Consider the following 22,770-nt stretch of genomic DNA (forward strand, 5'->3'; position numbering starts at 1 on the left):
AGGTAGGTCTGATGTCAGAAATTGGCTAAGCTGCCAGGTAAGGGTTGTTTAGTGTCATTTGGGAAGACTATTTGGTACTATCCCCAGCTTGAAGCTGATTGGGCAGGAAGAAAGCAATCAGAAAATTTTCTGCTGCTTGACCAGTGCCCAGACCAACTGACACAAGTTTGTCACATCTTAAAAGGTGCTATAAAAGAAAAAAATATTTAAAAATTGATCTTTTAGAAGCAATCTGTTCTCTGCATACATTATGTAATATAAATGTCTATCAGCCTTAACAGAGCCTTTGCACTAACTTAAAGAGACAAAAATTATTGAAGTACATTGGTATCATTGCTTGTGTCCCTGTGGAGGAGGTAAAAGTTAGGTCTGTTAAGTCAGCACTTCTGTGCAAGTTTCAAGCTGGCTTCCTGCCAAGTCTCCAAAACTTGACAACAGGGTCTACTTCCCAGAGAGGGAAGAAAAGAAAAAAAAAAAAACAAAAAAACCAAGCAGCCAAAGTTCTAGTAAAAATATATATTTTACATAAAAAAATAGATATATACAGTGAGAGTATTATATATATTTATACATATCTATAACCCCAGAAACCCTAAATAGCTTCCCAAAGGGAAGAGGGGAAGGGAGAAGGGAAACAGGATAAAATAGGATGAAAAGGGACAAAAACAAAACAGGTCTACACGACCTACAAACCCGGTAACCAGCAAACTGAAGAATTGGCAAGAGCTCACCACTTCCCTTGAGAGAAGCAGGACGTCTGGACGTGGCCCAGCACTCTCCCCTCACACGTGGCCGATAACAGCAGTCACTGTAGGCCTCAGCTCTGGATAAGCCAGACCAAGACAAGGACCCACCGTTCTCCAACCTCACCAGAAAGCAAGAGAGCGAACTCTCTTATCAATGCCTTATTTATACCCCAGGTTACGTAAAGGAATAGCATGGAATACTTCCTTGGTCACTTTCCTAGTTCCTTCCTGGTTACAAGCTGGTCTCCAGGAAGGCCTAGACTGAAACCATCACAACTTCCATACCATAATACTACTTGATTTCTTGGAAACATATTTCAGTTTTGTATAGCTTGACGGTATAAAAAAGAATAAAAACAAGTTTACCCTTTTTTACTTTTTACACATTTAACACCTGATTTATACAGATCAGTGCAATACAATTTCTAAAATTACTTTTTTCAGGAAATATGATGAAATTAACTATGTGAAGAACAAAAACCAACAGTCTAAAACAGATCTCTTAGTATTAGGTGATTTTTATCTAACCAAATGGTAGAGTTTCCAACAATGGTTATTTTTCATATGTGGTATGGAGTAAATAATGTACAATGCACAGCTAGAAATCCTATCACCACTGTTCAGGTTCTCTGAAAGTATGCAGTCTTCGTATTATACAAATTATTTTCATATTCATAGGTTATTGGATATCAGACTGGGGAAGTAACAGGGAAATTGAGTCAGTGGGTGTTGGGTGTCCCTGATGTTACTAACTCAGCATTACATGACAGTGCAAATGGACCCTGCACTGGTACCTTGGTTTAGAGGTTTACCATCAAAATCAGCCACAATACTTTTCATCAAAGCAAGAAAAACTGTGACACACTAAGTATAACTTTCTAAGGCTACAAACTTCAGAAACATTCTGCAGTATTTAGCTATTTGGGGGATTTTTTCCTAAACCAGAAAGACCTCAACCCACTACAAATGTCACATCAACAAAGTTCCAGCCATCATCTCATGCAACTTTCCAACAATTAATATCATACCAGCAAAATCCTTTCTACTTCGTTTCTTTCCTTAAGAAGGAATATGTATTCATTGTTGTAAATTCTGCTGATATCATCCTTTGCCCTTGAAAGTCTTTGTTGTTCTTCTTCCCACTTCTGCTGAGCATTATGAAATACTTTCTCAGTCTCTGTCACTTTCTGCCGAAGGTTTTCATTGAGTACTATTGTTTATAGAAAAAGAGAAACAAAAAGTACAAGTACCTCTGCAAAGCATGTCCAGAAAAAAAAGTATAATGATCATCAGTTCTTCTGTGCACTGTGATATCCTGTGATATACTGGAATATTAACACTTCCAGCACTGGAGAGCACTACCTTCATTACAAAGAAACTATTACATTTTGTGTTCCTATAGCATCTTTCACACAAGGAGATAGGAATATTTTAGAGATTTTTACAAATTAAAACTCTTCTCCTCTTGGAAAGGAATAAAAACTTGAGATAACTCTTTCAAGTGACCTCTCTATAGCATGGAGGACTTATTTTCAGATGTCTACATTTGGCCAGCTTATTTCCAAATGTCATTTTTGATACAGATGTTAGTCTGTATCAATTAAATTTGAGCTCAATTTAAGTGACAGCAAAGACAGGCACTTGCTCCATGCGACGGAGGTAAACCTAAGACATGCTGGGCTAGCAAGCAAAGGCTTAGTTTTTCCAATGAAACTTATGGCTGCGCAAGAGATCTGAATCTTCAGCCCAGCAAACAACCTGAGATAGCAGAACATTGCACATACTCTTCTGTGAAAACTCAAATGCCAGGAGAAGCTTCATTACCTGCAGGAAGTTTTATATATTTATATATTTGCTTAATTTTACTAACTGGCTTTCAGATGAAAATACTTTGTATTGGCCTTTCATTTTACTGAACACAACTAACTACACTGGCAATTAAGTGATCACCACTTTCCAACAGATTTTTATCTCAAATTCATCCCAGCTTTCTGAAATTTCTTCCTAGTCAGAGAAGATTGAAAAGAACAGAAGAGGCACATTAAGACAACACAGAGAGTCAGTGGACACAACAATAGGAAAAGACTGTCAGATTCAATGAGAATGGCAGAAAAACAATTTGGAGAAATACTGAAGAGGACAAGGCATAAATGAAGCATTCTGTCTAAGAAGCTTTGTTGGGGCCACATCAAAGCACCACATGAGGTGAGAAAGGCTCCAAGTGACCAGGGAAAAGAAACAGTAAATTATAAATTGCTGAAGGATTAAGCACAATGATGAATTGAGGTTTTTTGCACTTGTCAAAAAGTTTGAGAAATTTCGACCAACGGAATTTACTGTCATTGACAGATTATAATTCTTGGCTATGGTACTGAAAGAAACTAACACACACACATATACACACACTCATTCAAGAAAACATCCCTTGTCTCTGCAAAACCTCTCCTACACCCTTTTTGTTCACCAGTCCCCTCACTACATGTTAGCCCAGACCCTTCATGAGGGTGACAGGCAGCACAGCAGTCTGGGGTCACTGTACTGTGGCTCCTCCATCAGCATCAGTCCCTTTTGAGTCCTGCCTCTTGGTGTTGGTATGGCACTACTCACTTCTAAATTGGTAAGGAAATTAGCAGTAAACTGAGCATGCACAGAAAGAAAGAGTTTTTCTCTCGGTGAGAAACTAGCAGTTCAAGTCTTCAGCTTGCAATCACAGAGAAATTTCCAAGGGAAAAAAAAGCCTTCTTCCAATTTGCAATCCATTCGATTTGTATATATCATGTGTTTCTCCAAGGGAGTGAAAGTTCAGCCTTCCAATTATTTTAAAAACAATTGGTACTTTTACTACTTGCAAGATTCAGAATCTGCTTCCATTCTTGGAAGGTTAAAGTCTTCAAGAGTAGTGCTCCAAACTCCTCATTGAATATCAAAGGTTCATCAAATTCACAAATTCATCTGTTGTACTAGAGTTTACCAGTTTAGGTAACTAAAAATGCAACTCACTTACTTGTAAGAATGAGAAATCTCTCTCTGTTTGAGGAGTATGAAGGAAATCTGAGTTTCTGAATATGAAAGTGGTAGGAAAAAAAAAAAGCCTAGATAAAATCATTCCTTTCCACATACTACTGTCACAACATGCATTACCTTTAAAAAGAGAGACAAAGATGACAAGAAGAAAATAAACCAGATAAGAACAATGAAAAGCATGAAACATTTGAAAACATGAAAGAAAATAGCAGTATGAGAAGAACTTCTGGAAGTAAAGCTGCTACAAATATGCAAACAAATGAAGAGGAATTGATTTTTTCTTTCTTTTTCCCCTGAAATGGAAAAGGAAGGACTACTGGGCATGGAGATAACCATGATGTGGAGACAGCCAAATCCACTATGATTACAACTCTGTATGTAGACACACAGGAAGGAATAACAGAAGGTAAGGAGCAAGAGGTAAAAAATGGTCTGGCAGGTTAGTTTTAATCCACATATGAGACAGGAACTTTGTAAACTCTTATGAGTTTTCAAAAGCAGATGGATAAAAGATGGGAAAGGTAAGAGACATCCAAGAAAAAGAGCGGTAACTAGAAAATTTAATTAAGTCCCCGATTCTCACTTACCTTACTGACTTGGAACTGATTCAGTCTTTATCCCATCTTTGCTTCTTTGAAACTTACCTTGCAGTTCCACAAGTTTGTTTTGCGCATCACTTAACTCTTCTTCTGCAGTACACATTTTCAGATGGGCATCTTTTCTGGCAATTGCCAATTCATACTCCAGACTTTGTCGAATGGTCTCTCCTCTCTCAAATTCTGACCGTAATTTGATTATCTGGTTTTCATAGTAGGACACCTAGAAAATAAATTTGTTTCAGAAAACCGGCAACAAAGTTCCTTTGAAAAACTGTGAAATGTTACAGAAATACACCTACAGACTATTTTTAAAAGATCCTTTGAATCCCATTCACAACAGCCATCTTATTCCACTTGAATTTGAAATACACTCATGCAACTGCATATTTATGCACACTTTGATACTTCTACTGGTTTCATGCAAACTGATCCTATTCCTGGATGTATTTCATGTATATTCAACATACCCCTGTTTTTCAAAAAACACACTGCCTTAAGAAAATTACCATTTTAATACTATCATCTTCCTGCAACTCAGAGGAAAAAATGCAACAACAGAAACATTATATTTCACAGACAATTTTCTTGTAACTTTCCTTAACACTCAGAAAAACAGTTACATTGGGATAGTAGACTGTCAGACATCTAATAACTCACAAGTATATGCACAAGCATAACATTCAGTCCAGTAATGTCCAGTAGTCAAAACAGAATGCTATTAATGTTAATAGAACAAACTAAGAATAAAAAATACTTTAAAAAGGGATATTATACAGACTAAGAAACATAGTGTAATCTTTGCTGCCAAAAACTGGATCCAGAAAACCAAATCCATGCTATTTCAACACAAGAAGGTGGAAAGTAAATTACGTATTTCTTCAGAACATGTACAAAGTAGCAACATAGTTGTTAATGAGAATTTCATTCATGGGAAATAATTTACCCACATTACAACGGTTTTCCTTGATGCTGTTGTAGCAAACTAGTACTGAGATGAAGTAAAAGAAAATTCTTACTTAATCTTTTCTTTAGTTCGAATATCAGCTTTCGCATTAGCAAACATATGAAAAGGTGGCCATTGAGTGTGGCACTGCTGTAACCGGTTTCAATTTATTGCTACTAGGTACACTTCCCACACTTGCTAAGGCCAATCTGGCAGCTGATAACCTGGTTTAAATTGTGCTGCTGAAGAAATGCTATCACTACTATAGGCAACAAATCTACTCTTAGCAGTCTGCTAGGTGCAGTTGACATGGGTGTTCATTCATCTGTTTTTGGTGAAATCCAGCCAATAAACCAAGTTTGATGTTTCATATCCATTTATTATCCGGGTACGTACCCAAATTAAGAGATGCCTGCTTCTCCCACAATGATTTGCTCTTCCGCTTCAGTTAAGTCATTATTTTCCCACTGCCCCATCAACTGTGGGGTGATTCTATAAAATGGATCCCTGGAGTTATCTTGATTAAAAGTAACAAACAAACAAACAACCTCTTGGGTGCACAAAATTCTTCTGCAACATTTTGCTGTTGTGAAGTGCTCAGGTTACCTACATTCACCTTTAACTAACTATGACAGTAGAGGTGCTAGCAGTTCCTATGAGCAGGTATGAGGTCTCTACAGTGATACCCTCCTTGTTATATTTCAGTTAGTGACTGTGCTTTTGATCCACCACATGAGAGTATTATTATAATGAAAAAAGAAAACATTTATTCAAAGAGTAGTAAAACAAACAAAAAAAATCCTTACTTCTTGATTGTGTTGAATAGTTAAGTCTAAATTTTCTGTTTTAGCTTGAAGAAGTTTCCATCTCAGATCTAAAATAGCATCCAATTCTGATTCATTGCTATTCTGGAGTAACTCACACTCCACATTATGTAAACTGCAAAATAAGAATGTTATCAAAAAAACTGAGTATTCCTTTTAAGTTTAAATGCTCCATTATTTCAGTTATTAGATTTTGAGTCCTAAGTTCTAAACATTCACCTAAGTAAAATTATGTCATGCAGTTGGAATCATACTATTCATCTTTTGAAAAAAGGGTTATATGTATTGCTTATTATGCAAGATATGAGAGATGTAGCAGGAGAACTTAAAACAGATATGCATTTTGTATTTCCCAAAGTTGATTTCAGTATTTTTTTTATTATTTTTCATTATTTTTCTTATTGATTCAGTAAACTTCCAGAATACTTAAAAAACACCATTCCAATCACATATATTAAAATGACTAGGAAGGTTTTGGTTGCCTCCACAGTAAGGCTCATTTTTTAACATGGCCTACCATCTCAAAAACATCTCTGTCATGAAACAAATGCATATACGGGGTGCAAACCTCACTCTTCCAGATTTTTTTTTCAAAGATACATACATTTAAACTACAGAGAAGCAACTGATCACAAACAAAATACAAATTAAAGGTCTAGTCCTCTAAAACAATCTCTATCTTCATTTCCACTGCTATTTCAGTTAAAAAAAAAAAATCTTTTTGGCAGGTAGCTGGACCCATGTTTGAGCACCACAATGCCTGGTATCAATACAGGCTGAGGGACAAACATATTGAGAGCAGTCCTGCCACAAAGGACTTGGGGGTGTTGAGGGATGAGAGGCTAGACATGAGCCAGCAGTGTGCACTTGCAGCCCAGAAAGCCAATTGTATCCTGGGCTGCATCCAAAGCAGCAAGGCCAGCAGGTCGAGGGAGGGGACTCTATCCCTCTACTCTGTTCTTGTGAGACCCCACCTGGAGTGCTGCACCCAGCTCTGGGGTCTCCAACAAAAGAAACACATGGACCTGTTGGAGCAAGTCCTCATGAGGCCACCAAGTTGATTAGAGGGATGAAGCACCCCTCCCACAAGGAAAGGTTGGAAGAATTGGGCTTGCTCAGATTAGAAAAGAGAAGGTTTCAGGGTGACCTAATTGTGGCCTTCCAGTATCTAAAGGGAGCCTACAAAAAAGATGGAAAGAGACTTTTTACAAGAGTATGTAGTGACAGAATGAGGAGGAATGGCTTCAAACTGAAAGAAAGTAGATTCAGACTAGATATTAGAAAAAATTCTTTACTGTGAGGGTGGTGAGGCACTGAACAGGTTGCCCAGAGAAGTTGTGGATGTCCTATCCCTGGCAGTATTCAAGGCCAGGCTGAATGGGGCTCTGAGCAACCTGGTCTCATGGAAGGTGTCCCTGTCCACAGCAGGGGGATTGGAACTAGATAATCTTTGAGGTTCGTTCCAACCGAGGCCATTCTATGATTCTGTGATTTAACGACTGTATTGACACGGCATAGCTTGCATGTACCACACCACCTTCTTCAGTCTGAATTATGTACTTTCAGGGATCTAGAAAATAAACCACAAAAACAGTAACTCTACTACTAGACTTAAAAATACAGAAGTGGAGCTCACCTTTTAATTTCTGTGGCAGAGTAATTGACTGGAGAGGATGAACTCATGATGTCCAGTAGGCAGCTTTTAAGTCTATAAACTCTGGAAAATGAAGCCTTGACTCTTACTTGATAAGTTTCAAAGATTATTCTTCCATATCATAAAAGCATTAAAACCTGTAACAGAGACATGCTTTAGTTTATTTGGCAACATAATAAAAGAATCTTTGGTTAACACTCATTATCAGTTATGAAACAGTGTTACTATGTCATGTAAATAATTACCACCAACTGTAATTTTACATTAGTTTTAGTCAACAATGAGAACTGTACTTCTGTGTAGGCTAATATATACATATAGTAATATAGCAGAATATCCACTGTTAAGGTTTTCAGAATGTCAATAAAAAATATGTTTGCTTACACTGATCCTCTGAGTTCTCTATTCTCCTAAGAAGATTACAAACTCCATTTCTCTTCAAAATAAATCTATGGGAGATAAATGCATACACCATGATTGCATGCTGTCTGATATCAGCTTTTAATATAGCAAGTCTTCCAAATGTTTCACAAAAAATTTTTGACTTGGACATATCTTTATTGTATATATATCAGCAATATTTAGGAGTATAGAGAAGAAATACTAAATTGAACCATAACTCCATTCTAACCCAGTTAGAAAAAACTCACTAATTTCGTGTTATTAATAAAAAAGCAATCAATACAGACAACATATTTATAACATAGACTTTAAAAAATTCCATTATGTATTTCAAGTTGAACAGCAAACTCATAAATGAGCTCTTTCCATTAATTAAAGCAAGGTAGCATGAAAAACAAGCTGTATTCAACACTTGAGATTAACAAGCCATTAAGGTTTGCTTTTGGATGCTGCAGCACATGGACATCCATATTACAGTCCAAACAAGAAACTAGCCTGTACTCCATCTCTGGCTGAGTTGGAAGGGACCGATCGATCAGGCCATCCTGGCCCTGCACAGGACCATCCCTAAGAGTCACACCATGTGCCCAGGAGCATTGTCCAAATACTTTTTGAACTCTGTCAGGCTTGGTGCTGTAACCACTTCCCTGAAGAGCCATTCCAGTGCCCAACCACCCTCTGGGTGAAAAACCTTTTCCTGATGTCCAACCTAAACTTACCCTGACTCAGCTTCATGCCATTTCCCCAAGTTCTGTCACTGGTTGGGAGAATGAAGAGATCTGTACCTGTCCCTCCTCTTCCCCTCACGAGGAAGCTGTAGACTGTAATACGGTCTCCCCTCAGTCTCCTCGAGGCTGAACAGACCAAGTGACCTCAGCCGCTCCTCATACAGCTTCCCCTCCAGACCCTTCACCATCCTTGTGGCCCTTCTTTGGATGCTAAGAGCTTAATGTCTTTTTTATACTCTCCAACAGCAGCACTTGCTATAATATATTAACTATAAACTGATTTTATTCATTACAGTTGCTAATAACCTGCACTATAAATATGAAGAGGAAAAAACGCATTTCAGCTTCAATCTATAATTTTAACAGAAAATGCTGCAAAACCAGACTCATTATTTCTAAAAACTCCGAGTTTATGGGTTTGGGTTTTGTTTTGCTCTGTTCTTACAGAAAATCAGTACATTTATAAAGAATAGCTAGATATATTTGTGATTTATATATATATAAATATAAACATAAATTCTATATAAATTTGTGATTTTTAACATCCACCCATCAGAATTCACCTTGGTACATGTGTTCATAAAACCCCAAACACTTAATTACCATACAACAGTCATTCACACTCCTAGAGAAAATGATGCAGCTTTCTTTTCATCTCAACTGAGAAAACAGTTAAGTCTTCGCTTTTAAAGTACAGAGTGTGGTATAATTGTCTAGGTACCTGTTAAGGCCCATTAAATTATTAGTGACTTGCACACTAAAAACTGTAACTTTATATAAGAGAAGAAGGTCTTGACAGAGTATTTCGAGTATTCTACTCAACAAAAATCAATTGCTTGGATATAAAAAAAATGTGGTATCATGGTATGGAAAACTATACCTCTATTAAATGTGTCAAATTTTCACATTAAGATGTAGCTCTGAACACCATGAAACTAGTTCTTCATACCATACTTTGTTTATGCTTTATTGAAACTTACAGCAAAATCTGATAATGAACAGTAGAAAAATAAAAAAAAATTGGTACAACTAAAATTTTCTCAGAAATCTGTTTTTTCACCTCCAAAATAAAATTCACTATCTCTATCCAACAAACAATAGCTGCAGCAAAATAAAATCTGTCTCAAAACATAATCCAAATATCCTCTGTCAATCCATATCATTCTGAATTACACGATTTATAATAATAATTCATAATTTCTGAAATTACTCTGAAGTCACATGGGGGCAGGGGAAAACATCTAATAACTGTTTTCTGGGAATGCTAATGATTTTGAAAATGCAACATTCCTCTGTTAAGATACCTATCCAAAGTTTATTAGCACACAAATGGATACACTCTAAAAGCATGCTAATTCAATTACGAAAAGAAATATCCAAGTGGCATGGAGTGGCTCATAAGAGTTAAACAAAACGGTATAAGAAGTTTTTGCTTGAGGAGATAGTACGTTTGAGGGGTGTTACCTAGAAAACTTGTGTCACTCTCCTCACAAACTTCTGTATACACTTAACTAACTTTGTCAACGTCATTGATTTAGACTGGATATGACGAAGACAGTCTTTACTGTGAGGGTGGTGAGGCACTGGAACGGGTTGCCCAGAGAAGTTGTGGATGCCCCATCTCTGTACGTGTTCGAGACCAGGCTGGATGGAGCCCTGAGCAACGTGGTCCAGTGGAAAGTGTCCCTGCCCACCAGGGAGGGGTATGGAACAGGATAATCTCTAGGGTCGCTTCCAACCCAAACCATTCCGTGATTGAGATCACTCAAAATAAATCCAACCAGATTTATTTAATTTAAAACAGGTGTAACTAGCACATCTGAGCTGCAAAGTACAAAAACTGAACAGCATTTAACGAACCACTAGGTTTTCATTAAAGTGAACCAAAAAAATTTAAGCAAGCTGAAAACCAGAGCAGCAACATCGCTTCGCTAGCCCCCGAGCGGCGCTGGCTGAAGCGGTGCCAGGGCAGAGCGCCGTGCTGGCGGCTCCGGAGCTTTACCTGGCACGAAGGGTTGCGGGAACAGCAGCAGGACAGAGCTCCAGCAGCAGCGCCCCGGGGCCGCTCCGGGAAATGCCGTGCAGCCTCCTGGTCCCGCCGGGAAGGACGCGGCACCTTCCCAACGGCAACTTCCGTCTGCGGCGGAACATCATCATGGGGCCGTCATTGCCGGCATCCCCGACGGCAGCGATGGTGTACCCTCCTTCCCAAAGCTGCCGGCGTCCGAGCATGTTAACAGCTGGGTAAGCAATCACAGACGCGTTCTAGGGATTCTGAATTACAAAAATATAATCTGCGTAAAGGAAATTAAAATGACACGACTAACGTGAGACCCAGATTGAGCTGTGGATGTCCTCCAATTCGGGACAGCACATTCTTCACCCAAACTATCGAGAGAAACAAACAGGTAAATTATTTGGAAAGACCATGGGACAAAAACCACAGCAGAGTGGATGAGGGAGATGGATAACGAAGTTACCACTCCCCTTCTTACATTGATTCACAAAAATTACTTTAGACATAATAGTATTGCTGCGTGCATGTAGCTAAACAAACACCTTTCCTTACTTTCACAAGGCAAAATACATCTGATATAGAGAACCACAGAATTATTAAGATTGGAAAAGATCTCTGAGATCATCAAGTCCAACCATTAGCACAGCACTACCAAGTCCACCACTACACCATGTCCCTGAGTGTCACATCTACACATCTTTTAAATACTTTCAGGGATGGGAACTCAACCACTTCCCTGGGCACCCTGTTCCAGAGTTGGTAACTCTTTCAGTAAAGACATTTTTCCTCATGTCCGACCGAAACCTCGCTGGAGCAACTTGAAGTTGTGTCCTCTTTTTACCTCTGAGAAGAGACCAACCCCTACAACCCCCTCGCTAAAACCTCCTGTCAAGTAGTCATAGAGAGCAATAAGGTCTCCCCTCAGCTCCCTTTTCTCAAGGTGGAAACAAATCAGAGTGATATGACACATGGACTTCAACATTAACTTTTTTTTCAGAAAGAGCTGTTGATGATGTGTTTAGAAAGACTGTTTGATGTTCAGGAAAAAAAAGAGAGGAGAACGTGGTGCTTAAGTGTGGGTCTAGCCTTGGTAGAGAAAGAAACACCAGCATGTTTCTTTGCAATGTAACCTAATCCACACCTAGAGGAAATCAGTTGAAATGACTGTTTCAAAGCGAGAAGCTCCAGACGTACAACTCCTCACAAGAAGACCTGGTTTTCACCTCTGAAGCTCATTCCTGGCTTGTAACAACTTAATATGTATCAGACTACTGACCTCTTACTCAAGCACCAGGTGGCAGGTCTGGCTGAAGCCTTACAGATTCTGTCACTCAAAATGAAACCATTTGCTAAAAAATGCTGATGTAGTCCTTGAAGTTTGTAAGAGCATCAGTGTGGCATCTTACTCTCTTACACGTATAAGGTCTGGATTACAAAATACACTTTTCCTTCTGGTGTTTCTGGGCTTCAATATTTTGTCTTCAGTCTTACATTTACTTAACATGTACAAATGCACCCAATTACACACAAAACATAACTTGTTCAAACAATTTTTTTTTCACTCTTTAAAAAAAACAAATTACACTTTGGTTTCTTTACCTTTAAAAATGCTTTAGTCACATTAGTGTCTTTTGAATAACACTCTACCCTACTTTTTCATGTCATCAAGTCACCTTGAGTTGCTTCCTTAATTAAGAAAAAAAGAAATATTTTCAGCTGCTTTTCACAGATTTTAATACAAGGTGCAAAGCTTCTGATTCCTGAAAAATGTCAGACTCCGAGGAGTGTTCCAAAGGCTGAGGAAATTATAATATCCTCAAGAGATTCTAAAAGCATTGTTTCAAAACTAAATTGTGAAGTTATTTAATCTGATACTCAAGAGAAATCTAACTATGATTAAACAGAGTAGTGACTTAACTAAGGGAATTCCTGCAGATTGTCAATTCCTGCATAGCAAAATATTAATATACACAGTTTTTGCAGTACTCAACACTTTCTCATTTAGGAAAAAATATAAAACTTTATGTATTGCTGAAATAAGAATGATTCAGTACAGCAAAGACCTACATATCTGCAAATGCAGATATGCGCCACTGTCAAACTTTTATCTTCCTCTAAACAATTCTAGATGTACAGTCCACCTTAGTCTTATTTTTTAACTAACTTTTGCCTCAAGTGGTCATTCTTTTGTGCATAGGAAGAAAGTTTTTCATCTGTCTAATATATTGATGATTTTCTATTTTTTTGTGAGATCCTGTCTAACTCTCTAGGAAACTGATGTCAGGAATATGAGCTTTCCCACCTCGAAGAAAATCAACCAGATTTGACTTGTTTAAGCCATCAGAAAATTGCATAACACAGATAGTGTGAAGTTTTGCAGTTAACATTTATAAGTTAACATTTTGCATTTAAGGACAAGAGAGCCTAGAACAAAGCACAATTTGCTCTGTGGCAACTGCACTGGGTGTTTTGGGCCTGACTTGAGTTTCAGTATCAAAGCCAAAAGTGGTAAGATGATTCTTCTCACAAGGTCTTATCTTTGTGTGTAAGTAGCACAGAGAGCAGCTGACAGAAAATTGGCCTGTGAAAGTTGTGCATCAGGCCACACACGGAGGATGAGAACTCAAGCACAAAATGGGTAGGTCTGCCCCTGTGAAACAGTATAAGGGGTAATCTTTGTGCTACAACTCTTACAGCTTTTGACAGGTTTTGGCACCCAGTGTATGGCACAAATATACAGTACAATGACTTGCAGGGGGTACTGTGTGGGACTATCACATAGAGTTAAAGCCACAGAGAGCTGAAAGGCTGGCTAATTTTTGATGCAGAAGAACTAGAACTAGACATAACAGAACAGGCAGGCTGTGTGAAAGAAGCGATTGAATCTAAATTTGGATCTGAGGTCTTCTGTTTGAAGAAAGGAGCAAAAGCATCAGTGAAGCAAAGCGTCAGATGTTGGAGGTGGCTGATGTGCTCAGCAAAGAACCATCTGACAGAAACGGGAGAGGAGGATGCAGTGGCTGAAATGCTGAGTGAGAAGGGAGTTTAATATGGATGGGTAAGCTAGCGTGGAGAGAGTAGGCATGGAGAGGACAAGGGGAGTAACAAAAAGTCTGAATTCATAGCAACCTAGTTAAACAAAACCAAACCAAAACATAAAACTCAACATTGAACTCAGTCGAGCCACTTCTGTTAGGGATAAAAAGAAGTGCTTCAACAAATACATCAAAAGTGGAGGGGCAAGGAAGACCTCCATTCTTTATTGGACATGGGGAGGAACATTGTCACCAAAGATGAGGAAAAAACTGAGGTACTTAACACCTTCTTTGCCTCAGTTTTCAACAGTAAGACAGATTGTCCTTAGGACTACTGGACTCTGGAGCTGGTAGACAGAGACAGAAAGCCAAATTCCCCCTGTAATCCAGGAGGAAACAGTTAGCGATCTCCTAAGCCACTTGGATCCTCACAAGTCTATGGGACCAGATGAGATCCATCCTAGGGTGATGAGGGAGCTGGCGAAAGAGCTCACCAAGCTGCTCTCCATCATCTACCAATGGTCCTGGCTCACTGGAGAGGTCCCAGATGATTGGAAGTTGGTGAATGTCACGCCCATCCATAAAAAGGGTCGGAAGGAGGACTTGGGAAACTACAGGCCTGTCAGCCTGACCTCAGTGCCTGGCAAGGTTATGCAGCAGATCATCCTAAGTGCAATCACACAGCACCTACAGGATGGACAAGGAATCAGACTCAGCCAGCACAGGCTTAGGAAATGCAGGTCCTGTCTGACCAACCTGATCTCCTTTTTTGATCAGGTAACCCACCTGGTGGATGAGGGGAAGGCTGCAGATGTGGTCTATCTGGACTTCAGCAAAGCCTTTGACACCATCTCCCACAGCATTCTCCTGGAAAAGCTGGCAGCCCACGGCTTGGAGAGGGGCACTCTGTGCTGGGTTAGGAACTGGCTGGAGGGCCGGGCCCAGAGAGTGGTGGTGAACGGTGCTGCATCCAGTTGGCGGCTGGTCACCAGTGGTGTCCCCCAGGGATCAGTGTTGGGCCCAGTCCTGTTTAATATCTTTATTGATGATCTGGATGAGGGGACTGAGTCCACCATTAGCAAATTTGCAGATGACACCAAGCTGGGGGGAGTGTTGATCTGCTGGAAGGCAGGAGGGCTCTTCAGAGGGACCTGGACAAGCTGGAGAGATGGTCTGATTCCAATGGGATGAAGTTCAACAAGGCCAAGTGCCGGGTCCTGCACTTTGGCCACAACAACCCCATGCAGCGCTACAGGCTGGGCACAGAGTGGCTGGAGAGCAGCCAGGCAGAAAAGGACCTGGGAGTTTGGACTGACAGGAAGCTGAACATGAGCCAGCAGTGTGCCCAGCTGGCCAAGAAGGCCAATGGCATCCTGGCCTGGATCAGGAACAGTGTGGCCAGCAGGACCAGGAAAGTGATTCTTCCCCTGTTCTCAGTGCTAGTGAGGCCACACCTGGAGTACTGGGCCCCTCACTTCAGGAAGGATATTGAGGTGCTGGAGCAGGTCCAGAGAAAAGCAATGAGGCTGGTGAAGGGACTCGAGCACAAGTCCTATGAGGAGAGACTGAGGGAGCTGGGGTTGTTCAGCCTGGAGGAGGCTCAGGGGAGACCTCATCACTCTCTACAACTCCCTGAAAGGAGGTTGTAGCCAGGTGGGCGTCGGTCTCTTCTCCCAGGTCACCAGCAACAGGACAAGAGGGCACAGGCTTAAGCTGTGCCAGGGGAGGTTTAGGTTGGATATTAGGAAGAAATTTTTTACAGAGGGGGTAATCAGGCATTGGAATGGACTGCCCAGGGAGGTGGTAGATTCTCTGTCCCTGGAGGTTTTAAGATGAGACTGGATGTGGCACTTAATGCCATGGTCTAGTAACCATGGCGGTGTTGGATCAAGGGTTGGACTTGATGATCTCAGAGGTCTTTTCCAACCCAGCTGATTCTATGATTCTATAAAAAACCAAACCAATCAACCAACCAAAGAAACAAAAAAAGCAACCAAAAAACCCCACCAGACACAGGAGCTAATGCCGACTATGTAGCAGGTAAGAACTCAGTAGACTTATGAAACTGAGACCACAGCTTGTTGGATGCTAGGGAAGTCAAGGCATAAAGAGAAGTAGCTGGGGAATATTTGGGTAACACAAGTAGCTTTAGGGCTGGCAGCAACATGGGATGAGAAGCCCGGGAAAGGGAGGGCTCAGTAAAAGAGCTCGTGCGGAGGGAGACAGGCCAAGGGACAGTGGCACCCGCCAAGGGACAGTGGCACCCGCCCCCTTTGCAGACGAGCGTGGCAATCCTTAGCCACTCCAGCCTGTGAGCGGCTGGGCAAGTCCCATTCGCCCGTGCCCGTGGTCCCGCTGGATGCCTGCCCAGACAGCTCTCCCCACTCCAACGCGGCCCAACGCGGCCCCTCGATTGCGCCGCCGCGGCTCCTGCTGCTCCTCTTCCTCGCCCCCTGCCCCGCCCCCACTGGGGTGGAACGAACCACTTCTATGGCTGAAGGGAGAAGGGCGAAGGAGTCTCGCTCCATTCCTTCCCCCAGCCCTGCCTCGAGGCCGGCGGACGGCTGCCCTTCCTGGCTGCCTCCGTTTTCTCCAGGCGCGGAGGCGGGAGCTGAGCCGTCTGTTTTACGAAGGGGCCCGCGCCGGGTTCCCCCCGCCAGCGCGGAGCTCCCCCGCCGCCGCGTTGAAGTGTGCTGGGCGGTGCCGCCCTCAGGCGGGAGGGGGGGCGTGACCGTGTTTCCCGCGACGGGCGGCGGGCCGGGAGCCAGGGCGGTGGAGCGGCGCTGGTGAGGCGGCGGGAGGGAGGGAAGGAAGGAAGAAAGGAAGGTTGGAGAGAGGGTTGATGGGTGGATGGATGGAGGGAGGGCAGGCGGACGGTCAGAGTTTCTCATACGCGCTCCGCGCTGTGTTCCCGCGCCATCGTGCCCGTGGGGGCGGGTGGCCGGCCGGGCCCGGCGGGGGGATGCGGGAGGGCGGGCGCTCCGGGCGGCTCGGCCTTGCCCGCGTGGCGCCTCGGGGGTCTCCCGGCGGGAGCGAGGGGCGGGCGCGTCGCGGTCGCTCCGACCGGGGCCGCTCGGCCTTGCAGACGTGCCCTCCCGTGTTGCCCTTGTGCCCGTCCCCCCGCTCCTGTGTGTTTATCCTGGCAGCGAGGGGCACCTCGGGCGGCCGGCAGAGCCTTGACGGGTGCTGTAGGCGCAGAGCTCTTCCTTCCCTTGGCCCGCTTGCCTGGCGGCAACAGGGCGACACGTCGGTGAGAAAACATGAGCCGAGATTTCAAACCTGGAGACCTGATCTTTGCCAAGATGAAAGGTTATCCGCATTGGCCGGCCAGGGTAAGACTCCCCCTCGTCGCCCTCCTCCGTTCTGTGCGGGATGCGCTCACACACCTGTGCGGGACAGGGCCTCCAGCCTCCCTGCTCTGAGGGAGGGCACGGCCGTGCTCTCGAGAGTGGAAACGGCTTCTCAGTCACACTGCAGGTCCCTAACAAGTACTACTGCGAACAAGTAGCCCTGTTCAGTAGTGATGAGTTGTCCTAATTTGTGTAACTCGGCTTTCAGGAATAAAGACCTCTCTGTGGTAGTGCAGGCCCCTAACTGTGCAAAAATACTGTTCCCAAATAACTGCTCTTCTTTGGCAAAAGGAAAATACGAAGTTCTGGCGGTGTTACTCCTAAGTCAGCTATTTCTACCATGCTTCCTGTTAAATAGGCTAAGTTTATGTAGTAGCTTGTCCAATCCTTTTTTAGGCTCTCCTTGCTCCCATGGAAGAGGCATGCCAGGTTCTGGGACTGGTATGGGTCATTTGATGGCTGTGGAAATGTAGCTAAAACAGTATTTAGCTAAGATGCTGACTTAGGAGTTGTTTGGGGTTTTTTTTAAAGTTTATTACTCTTTTGGTAGTGCTTGACGTTTGAACTTCAGCAAGTTATCAAGTCAGCATAAGGGTGGGAAGTCTTTCTGTTGCTTTTGCTTAAGGAAGGGAGGTACATGTATGGAATTGAGTTATGCTTTTTACCTGTAGCACATCATATCTCTCCCTTTAAAAGAAGTAGTTGCTATAAGAGTGTTGCTATAAACTAGAAGTGTTGTCATTTTCAATTGTTGCTAATACTGTTTTTGATTCTGTTGTATTTATTTAACATACAACTAAAAAGAGCTCTCAAGACCTACTTTACTTCTCTGTAAAGAAGCTTTTTTATTCCTGTTTAATGCTTAATGCTTTTACTTATTTCCCCCTGACAGTTCTTAACTGTTACTTGACTTGAATTATGGTCTGTGTTGTCCTTAGGTGGATGAAGTTCCTGATGGAGCAGTAAAACCTCCTATGAATAAAATGCCTATTTTCTTTTTTGGCACCCATGAGACGTAAGTCCTTTATATTTAGGGGTTGTATTTTTTTCGTTCCAAAATGCTGTGACAAGAAGTTATCATCTTCTCTGAATGTAATGTATTTTTAACTATTGTATTAATTAGCATACCAGCTCTTCCTAAATTAATCTCTTTTGTCGAGACATGCTTCTCTAACATTTGCTTAAATTGTTCAAGTGAACAGTAGACCATAAGCATACCGTGTACGCTTTGTTAATCAGAAGGAAGAAAATCATACACACAGTGGTATGACTGATGATTTTTTCCTTTTTCAGTAGTGAATTTTAATTATAGTCCTGTATATCCTCAAAATGCTCAATAATATATTCTCAAAGAAAGTGAAATAAAGCTAAGAACGTTGAAGTAGTCGAAATTTGAGAAACAGACAGATGATCATGTATTGGGGTTGTTTTTGTTGGTTTTTTTTTTTCTAGAGAGGTTTTGGATTGTGGGTGTTGTTATTTTTTATGAGATCTGTAGAGAAAAACGAGGAAGTGCAGTTAGCTTTACACCTGTCAGCCGGCAAAATGCTGATCTCTGGGGACTCTCAGCAATGCAAGCATTTGCTTTGAGGGACTGTATATCTTCCACTGCTGAATTTGATTGTTAATATGCTGGGATTTATGCAGTTCTGTCTTTTTGAAAGGTATTGTGTTACTTTGTAGCATGACTGGTTGTGTTAGTGTAGATCTATAACATCAGGTTCAGTGCTCCATTTGTTGAGTTGTTTTAAAAAAATCCCAAACTAAAACCTCTACTGGCGTGCCTTTAATTCTTTTGTTTTTCTTAATAAAATGGCAGGTCAGAGATAAAAGTTGTGTATACAAGTACTCCATTTCTTGCGTTTTGTGGCAAGACCTTGCTTTTCTCTCTTCATTTTATTAAATCTATTGAAATTGCCTTAATCTGGTAGTTTGCATCTATCTTTTAGTAAGCCACGCTTAGACAAGATACATTGCCCTGTTGAATTAAAGAATAATCATCCCTTACTCTCTTATATCACTTGTTACTTTCTTATTTTTAAGAAGTGATTTTTCTGATGAAAAATATTTCTATTTGCTTGGCCCATATGGTTTTGTTTTTTAAGTGGTCTCATCTTTCAGTAGATCTTTTGATGACTTAAGTGTTTTTAGTTTGGTTGTGCTCTCTGTGTGTGTGTGATTTTGTGAGTAAAGAGGGGTTCCTGGAATTTGATTCAAGGTAGCGAGGTTTGTCTTGTCTGGTTTTTTAATTACCATTTTAAACAATGTGGCAGGTTGCCTTTTTTTCTTTTTTTTTGGCGACTGAAACGTGATACTGCTTTGATTCTGCTCCTGATAATATGTGTGTCATTCTGTATTGCACTGAGGCTTTGTGCAGTTGTAAGTTTAGGAATACAGCTTGAATATAAGGGAGACAGAACTCCTTATCTAAAGCTTTAAAAATACCTTTGCAAATTTTATGAGGCATCATGGCCAACTTCAGATTTAGCTTAGGCTCCTGAGAGATGTGTGAGTTTTGAAGGTTTGGTGATTGGGGATTTTTTTGTAGTTTACGTGAGTAAATTTGAAATGTCTAGTCCTCACTCATTGATATGGTTACAAAATAAAGTTTTACTGCGATTGCTTTTTGTTAGGCTGTGGGTTCCAGTTTACTGCATTTCAGAGATCCATAGAATAAAGAGAAACTTCTTGCCTTCATTTCATACATATAGCAGTGTACATGGTGTTCCATGACCCAGCTGTCTCTTGGTGTTTGTTAAGCATGTTGCTCTGTAAAGAGGTAACAGGTGAAACTCTTATACTTCTTTTTTTCACTTACTGCTTACAGCAGATACCTGTAAGTAACAATAGGAAGGAGCAGATCAAGTAAAATGGGAGAATGATATTCCATGTTTTGTTTAGGTTTGTAGTTGTTAATAGTGACTTAGTGATCCATCAGGAATTACGTCGAGTTAACAATTTTCTGTACTTTTTCATGAGAAATTAAGTAAATTTGGTAAACTTGTTCTCTGCTGTGCTTCTCACAGTTAAATCTTACACACCTGTGCAAAGTTAGACACTGTGTACCTTCAGCATGTTAGTAGGCTGTACATATACAGTTTGGCTTACTGTAAGTAGTGGCAACTCTGAAAATCCACAAAATTAGTTTAATCGTGCTAAAAAGTGGATAGTTGCAACACGAGAAAGGAACTGTAGGGAAAAAGGAAAACAAGACTGGCTTGGGAGTAATTCTTACTTGACTTTTAGGAATAATATTAATTCAGTTTTGCAGATTACTGCAAACAAGTATAATCTTGTACTTTTTTCTTTGTTTTCTCATAATTTTTTCAAAAAACCCCAACTGTTTTACCACTTGGGGAGAGTAATAAAATAAATAGTATTTTAATAAAAGCTTCATTTGAATATGTTGTGCCAGTAAACACATCAGTGCAAATTTTATTTGGTCACAGACAGAAGGTCACACTGAACTCTAGTTTCTGGAACCTGTGTATTAGGATAATCTCTCTTCATTCAATTTTCTTGTTTCTTTTTCTTTTTTGGTATATGGGGATTTAACTACAGCAGCCCAATAAGCCTCATGACCTTTTCACAGTAGCTGGTTTCAGATGTTTTTCAATGCCTGATCAATATGGGTAGAGGCTTACAGACTTTGGAAAAATGCTTCTCTTCAGGGGACAGGGAAGAAGGGAGGCAGTGTTTTTCCTGTTTTTTGCCCTCCCAGTCTCTCTTTGTCTCCCTCCCCATCTTTTTTGGTCTGGATAAATAGGCTTTGCAGGTGCACATTTCCCACACTGGCTGAATTGTCTCTGTCTCTTGCCAAGAGGTAGGTGATTTGCAGTCTGTTCTGACAGTGGCTTACTTAATACCTTGTGCACATAGATAAGTGTTTACTGTTGGAGTGAAAATGCTTAAGCTTTTTATGAGATGTTCTTTTTTTTTCTCCCTTGTTTAGTAGGGTGTAAGTCTCAAGTAGCTCCTTTTTTTAAGGATGATGAAGGAAATAGTGGAGTGGAGCTTAAAAGCACTTAATTAACTCTTCCAATACTTTAGAAAGCAAATAGCTGCAACTTTTCAAATAGTTGGATCTCATATATTTGTGATCAGACAAAGCTATATCTAGGCAAAGAGTGAAATTCAGAAGGTACCACCAAAGTGTGGTGTTTTTCTGTTAGCAGCATATGGATTGCTGTGGTGAAATCCTTACTCTGAAAGGTCCTGAAAGGAGAGCAGCAATTAAATAGTCTTTGTTCTTCAGCATGAACCAGAAAATTGGTTCTCAGTAACATGGTACCTTGTTTTCTGAAGTCTAACTCTGGGAAGCTAGTAGTGGATACTGTGACTTTATCATATGAGAAAAGCTAATAGGTAAAATCATTTATTAGCTTACGATAGAGATAGTGCTATGCAGGAGTCCGTCTGAAAGATACCCAGGGAGCATCAAGACCTCTACTACAAGAGTATATTACATAAAATAGTTTTCATGTTTACTTCATGAAGAAATGGCGGGTGGAGAAGCTTAAAATAAGAAACATCTTAAAGTTTTTATTATTTAACTTTCATAAATCAAGTTATGAGGTCCTATTACACTCTAGAAAACTACTGAATTAATGCTGAATTGCATGGCATTCTTGAAAAGATGTGGGCAGTCAGTGTGTTCAGGTGGTGTTTTTTCATGTCCTAAACCATATTCTTAAGCTTTAAATTTTAACTTATTTTTAATTTAATAATTTTGAAATGTTGGAACCATTTCATCTCCTTTAGCTTGTGCTCTTGCTTTTCATTGTCCAGATTCAAGGATTCTTTGTTCCTCCCACTTAAACCTGATGCTTTTTTTCTCCTAAGGAAGCAATTGCTCTTTCTGTTTGTTTGTAAGCTAAATGGTTTTTAATTGATCTGGTTCACAGTAGATGGTTGACCTGTCAGCTGCAATTTTAAGATGCAGCATTGACCATTTCTTGCTCGGACACTCAGCACTCTGGGAAGGAGGAAGTCTATATATGTGTGGTGGCAGTAAGGGAAACCTTGGGCTGTTGAAAGCAGAAGTTTAAAAAACTAAGGGTGCTTATGTAGCAGAATAGTTGTTACAGTAGTAATGAATTTAATATCTTAATAACATTTGGTCGATGCTTCTTTGAAAAGACTAACCATTGAAAATGTGAATTTTGTTCTTTCTCTCCTTAAGGGCATTTTTGGGACCAAAGGACATATTCCCTTACTCAGAAAATAAAGATAAATATGGCAAACCAAATAAAAGAAAGGGTTTTAATGAAGGGTTGTGGGAAATTGACAATAATCCCAAAGTGAAATTCTCTCATCAGCAGGTAAGATATGCAGAGGCTGCAAATCTTTGTTGCTTTTGTGGGAATGGGAGAAAGGCAATAAGTGCTTTCCTACTGTAGGGTTATGAATTGTTGCTCTTATTTAACTGCAGGTTAGACAAACTTTCAT

General features: G+C 40.7%; 2 protein-coding genes across 6 annotated transcripts in view; one reads left to right on the top strand and one right to left on the bottom strand.

The window, feature by feature from the left end:
- The window catches only part of CCDC171 (coiled-coil domain containing 171), a 157,398-nt gene extending 140,682 nt beyond the window's left edge, over nt 1–16,716 (bottom strand). Inside the window, 8 exon segments of the mRNA XM_027709201.1 lie at nt 1,775–1,956; nt 4,415–4,589; nt 6,119–6,251; nt 7,773–7,874; nt 7,876–7,927; nt 8,175–8,239; nt 10,923–11,160; nt 16,456–16,716. Of these exon segments, the coding sequence (XP_027565002.1) occupies nt 1,775–1,956; nt 4,415–4,589; nt 6,119–6,251; nt 7,773–7,874; nt 7,876–7,927; nt 8,175–8,239; nt 10,923–11,152 (939 nt within the window). The 5' untranslated portion in view covers nt 11,153–11,160; nt 16,456–16,716.
- A 395-nt stretch (nt 16,717–17,111) lies between these two features.
- The window catches only part of PSIP1 (PC4 and SFRS1 interacting protein 1), a 33,570-nt gene continuing 27,911 nt past the window's right edge, over nt 17,112–22,770 (top strand). For all 5 annotated transcript variants that reach the window (XR_003538490.1, XM_027709197.1, XM_027709198.1 and 2 more), the window contains exons 1-3: nt 17,112–17,304; nt 18,261–18,337; nt 22,505–22,643. Coding sequence is in view for 4 of the 5 variants with exons in the window: in XM_027709197.1 (XP_027564998.1) it covers nt 17,233–17,304; nt 18,261–18,337; nt 22,505–22,643 (288 nt within the window). In the remaining variant the exon portion in view is untranslated. The remainder of the gene's footprint in view (nt 17,305–18,260; nt 18,338–22,504; nt 22,644–22,770) is intronic.

This window comes from Neopelma chrysocephalum, unplaced genomic scaffold, assembly GCF_003984885.1.
Source record: "Neopelma chrysocephalum unplaced genomic scaffold, ASM398488v2 Primary Assembly neopelma1_96710, whole genome shotgun sequence".
Classification (NCBI taxonomy): Eukaryota; Metazoa; Chordata; class Aves; order Passeriformes; family Pipridae; genus Neopelma; species Neopelma chrysocephalum.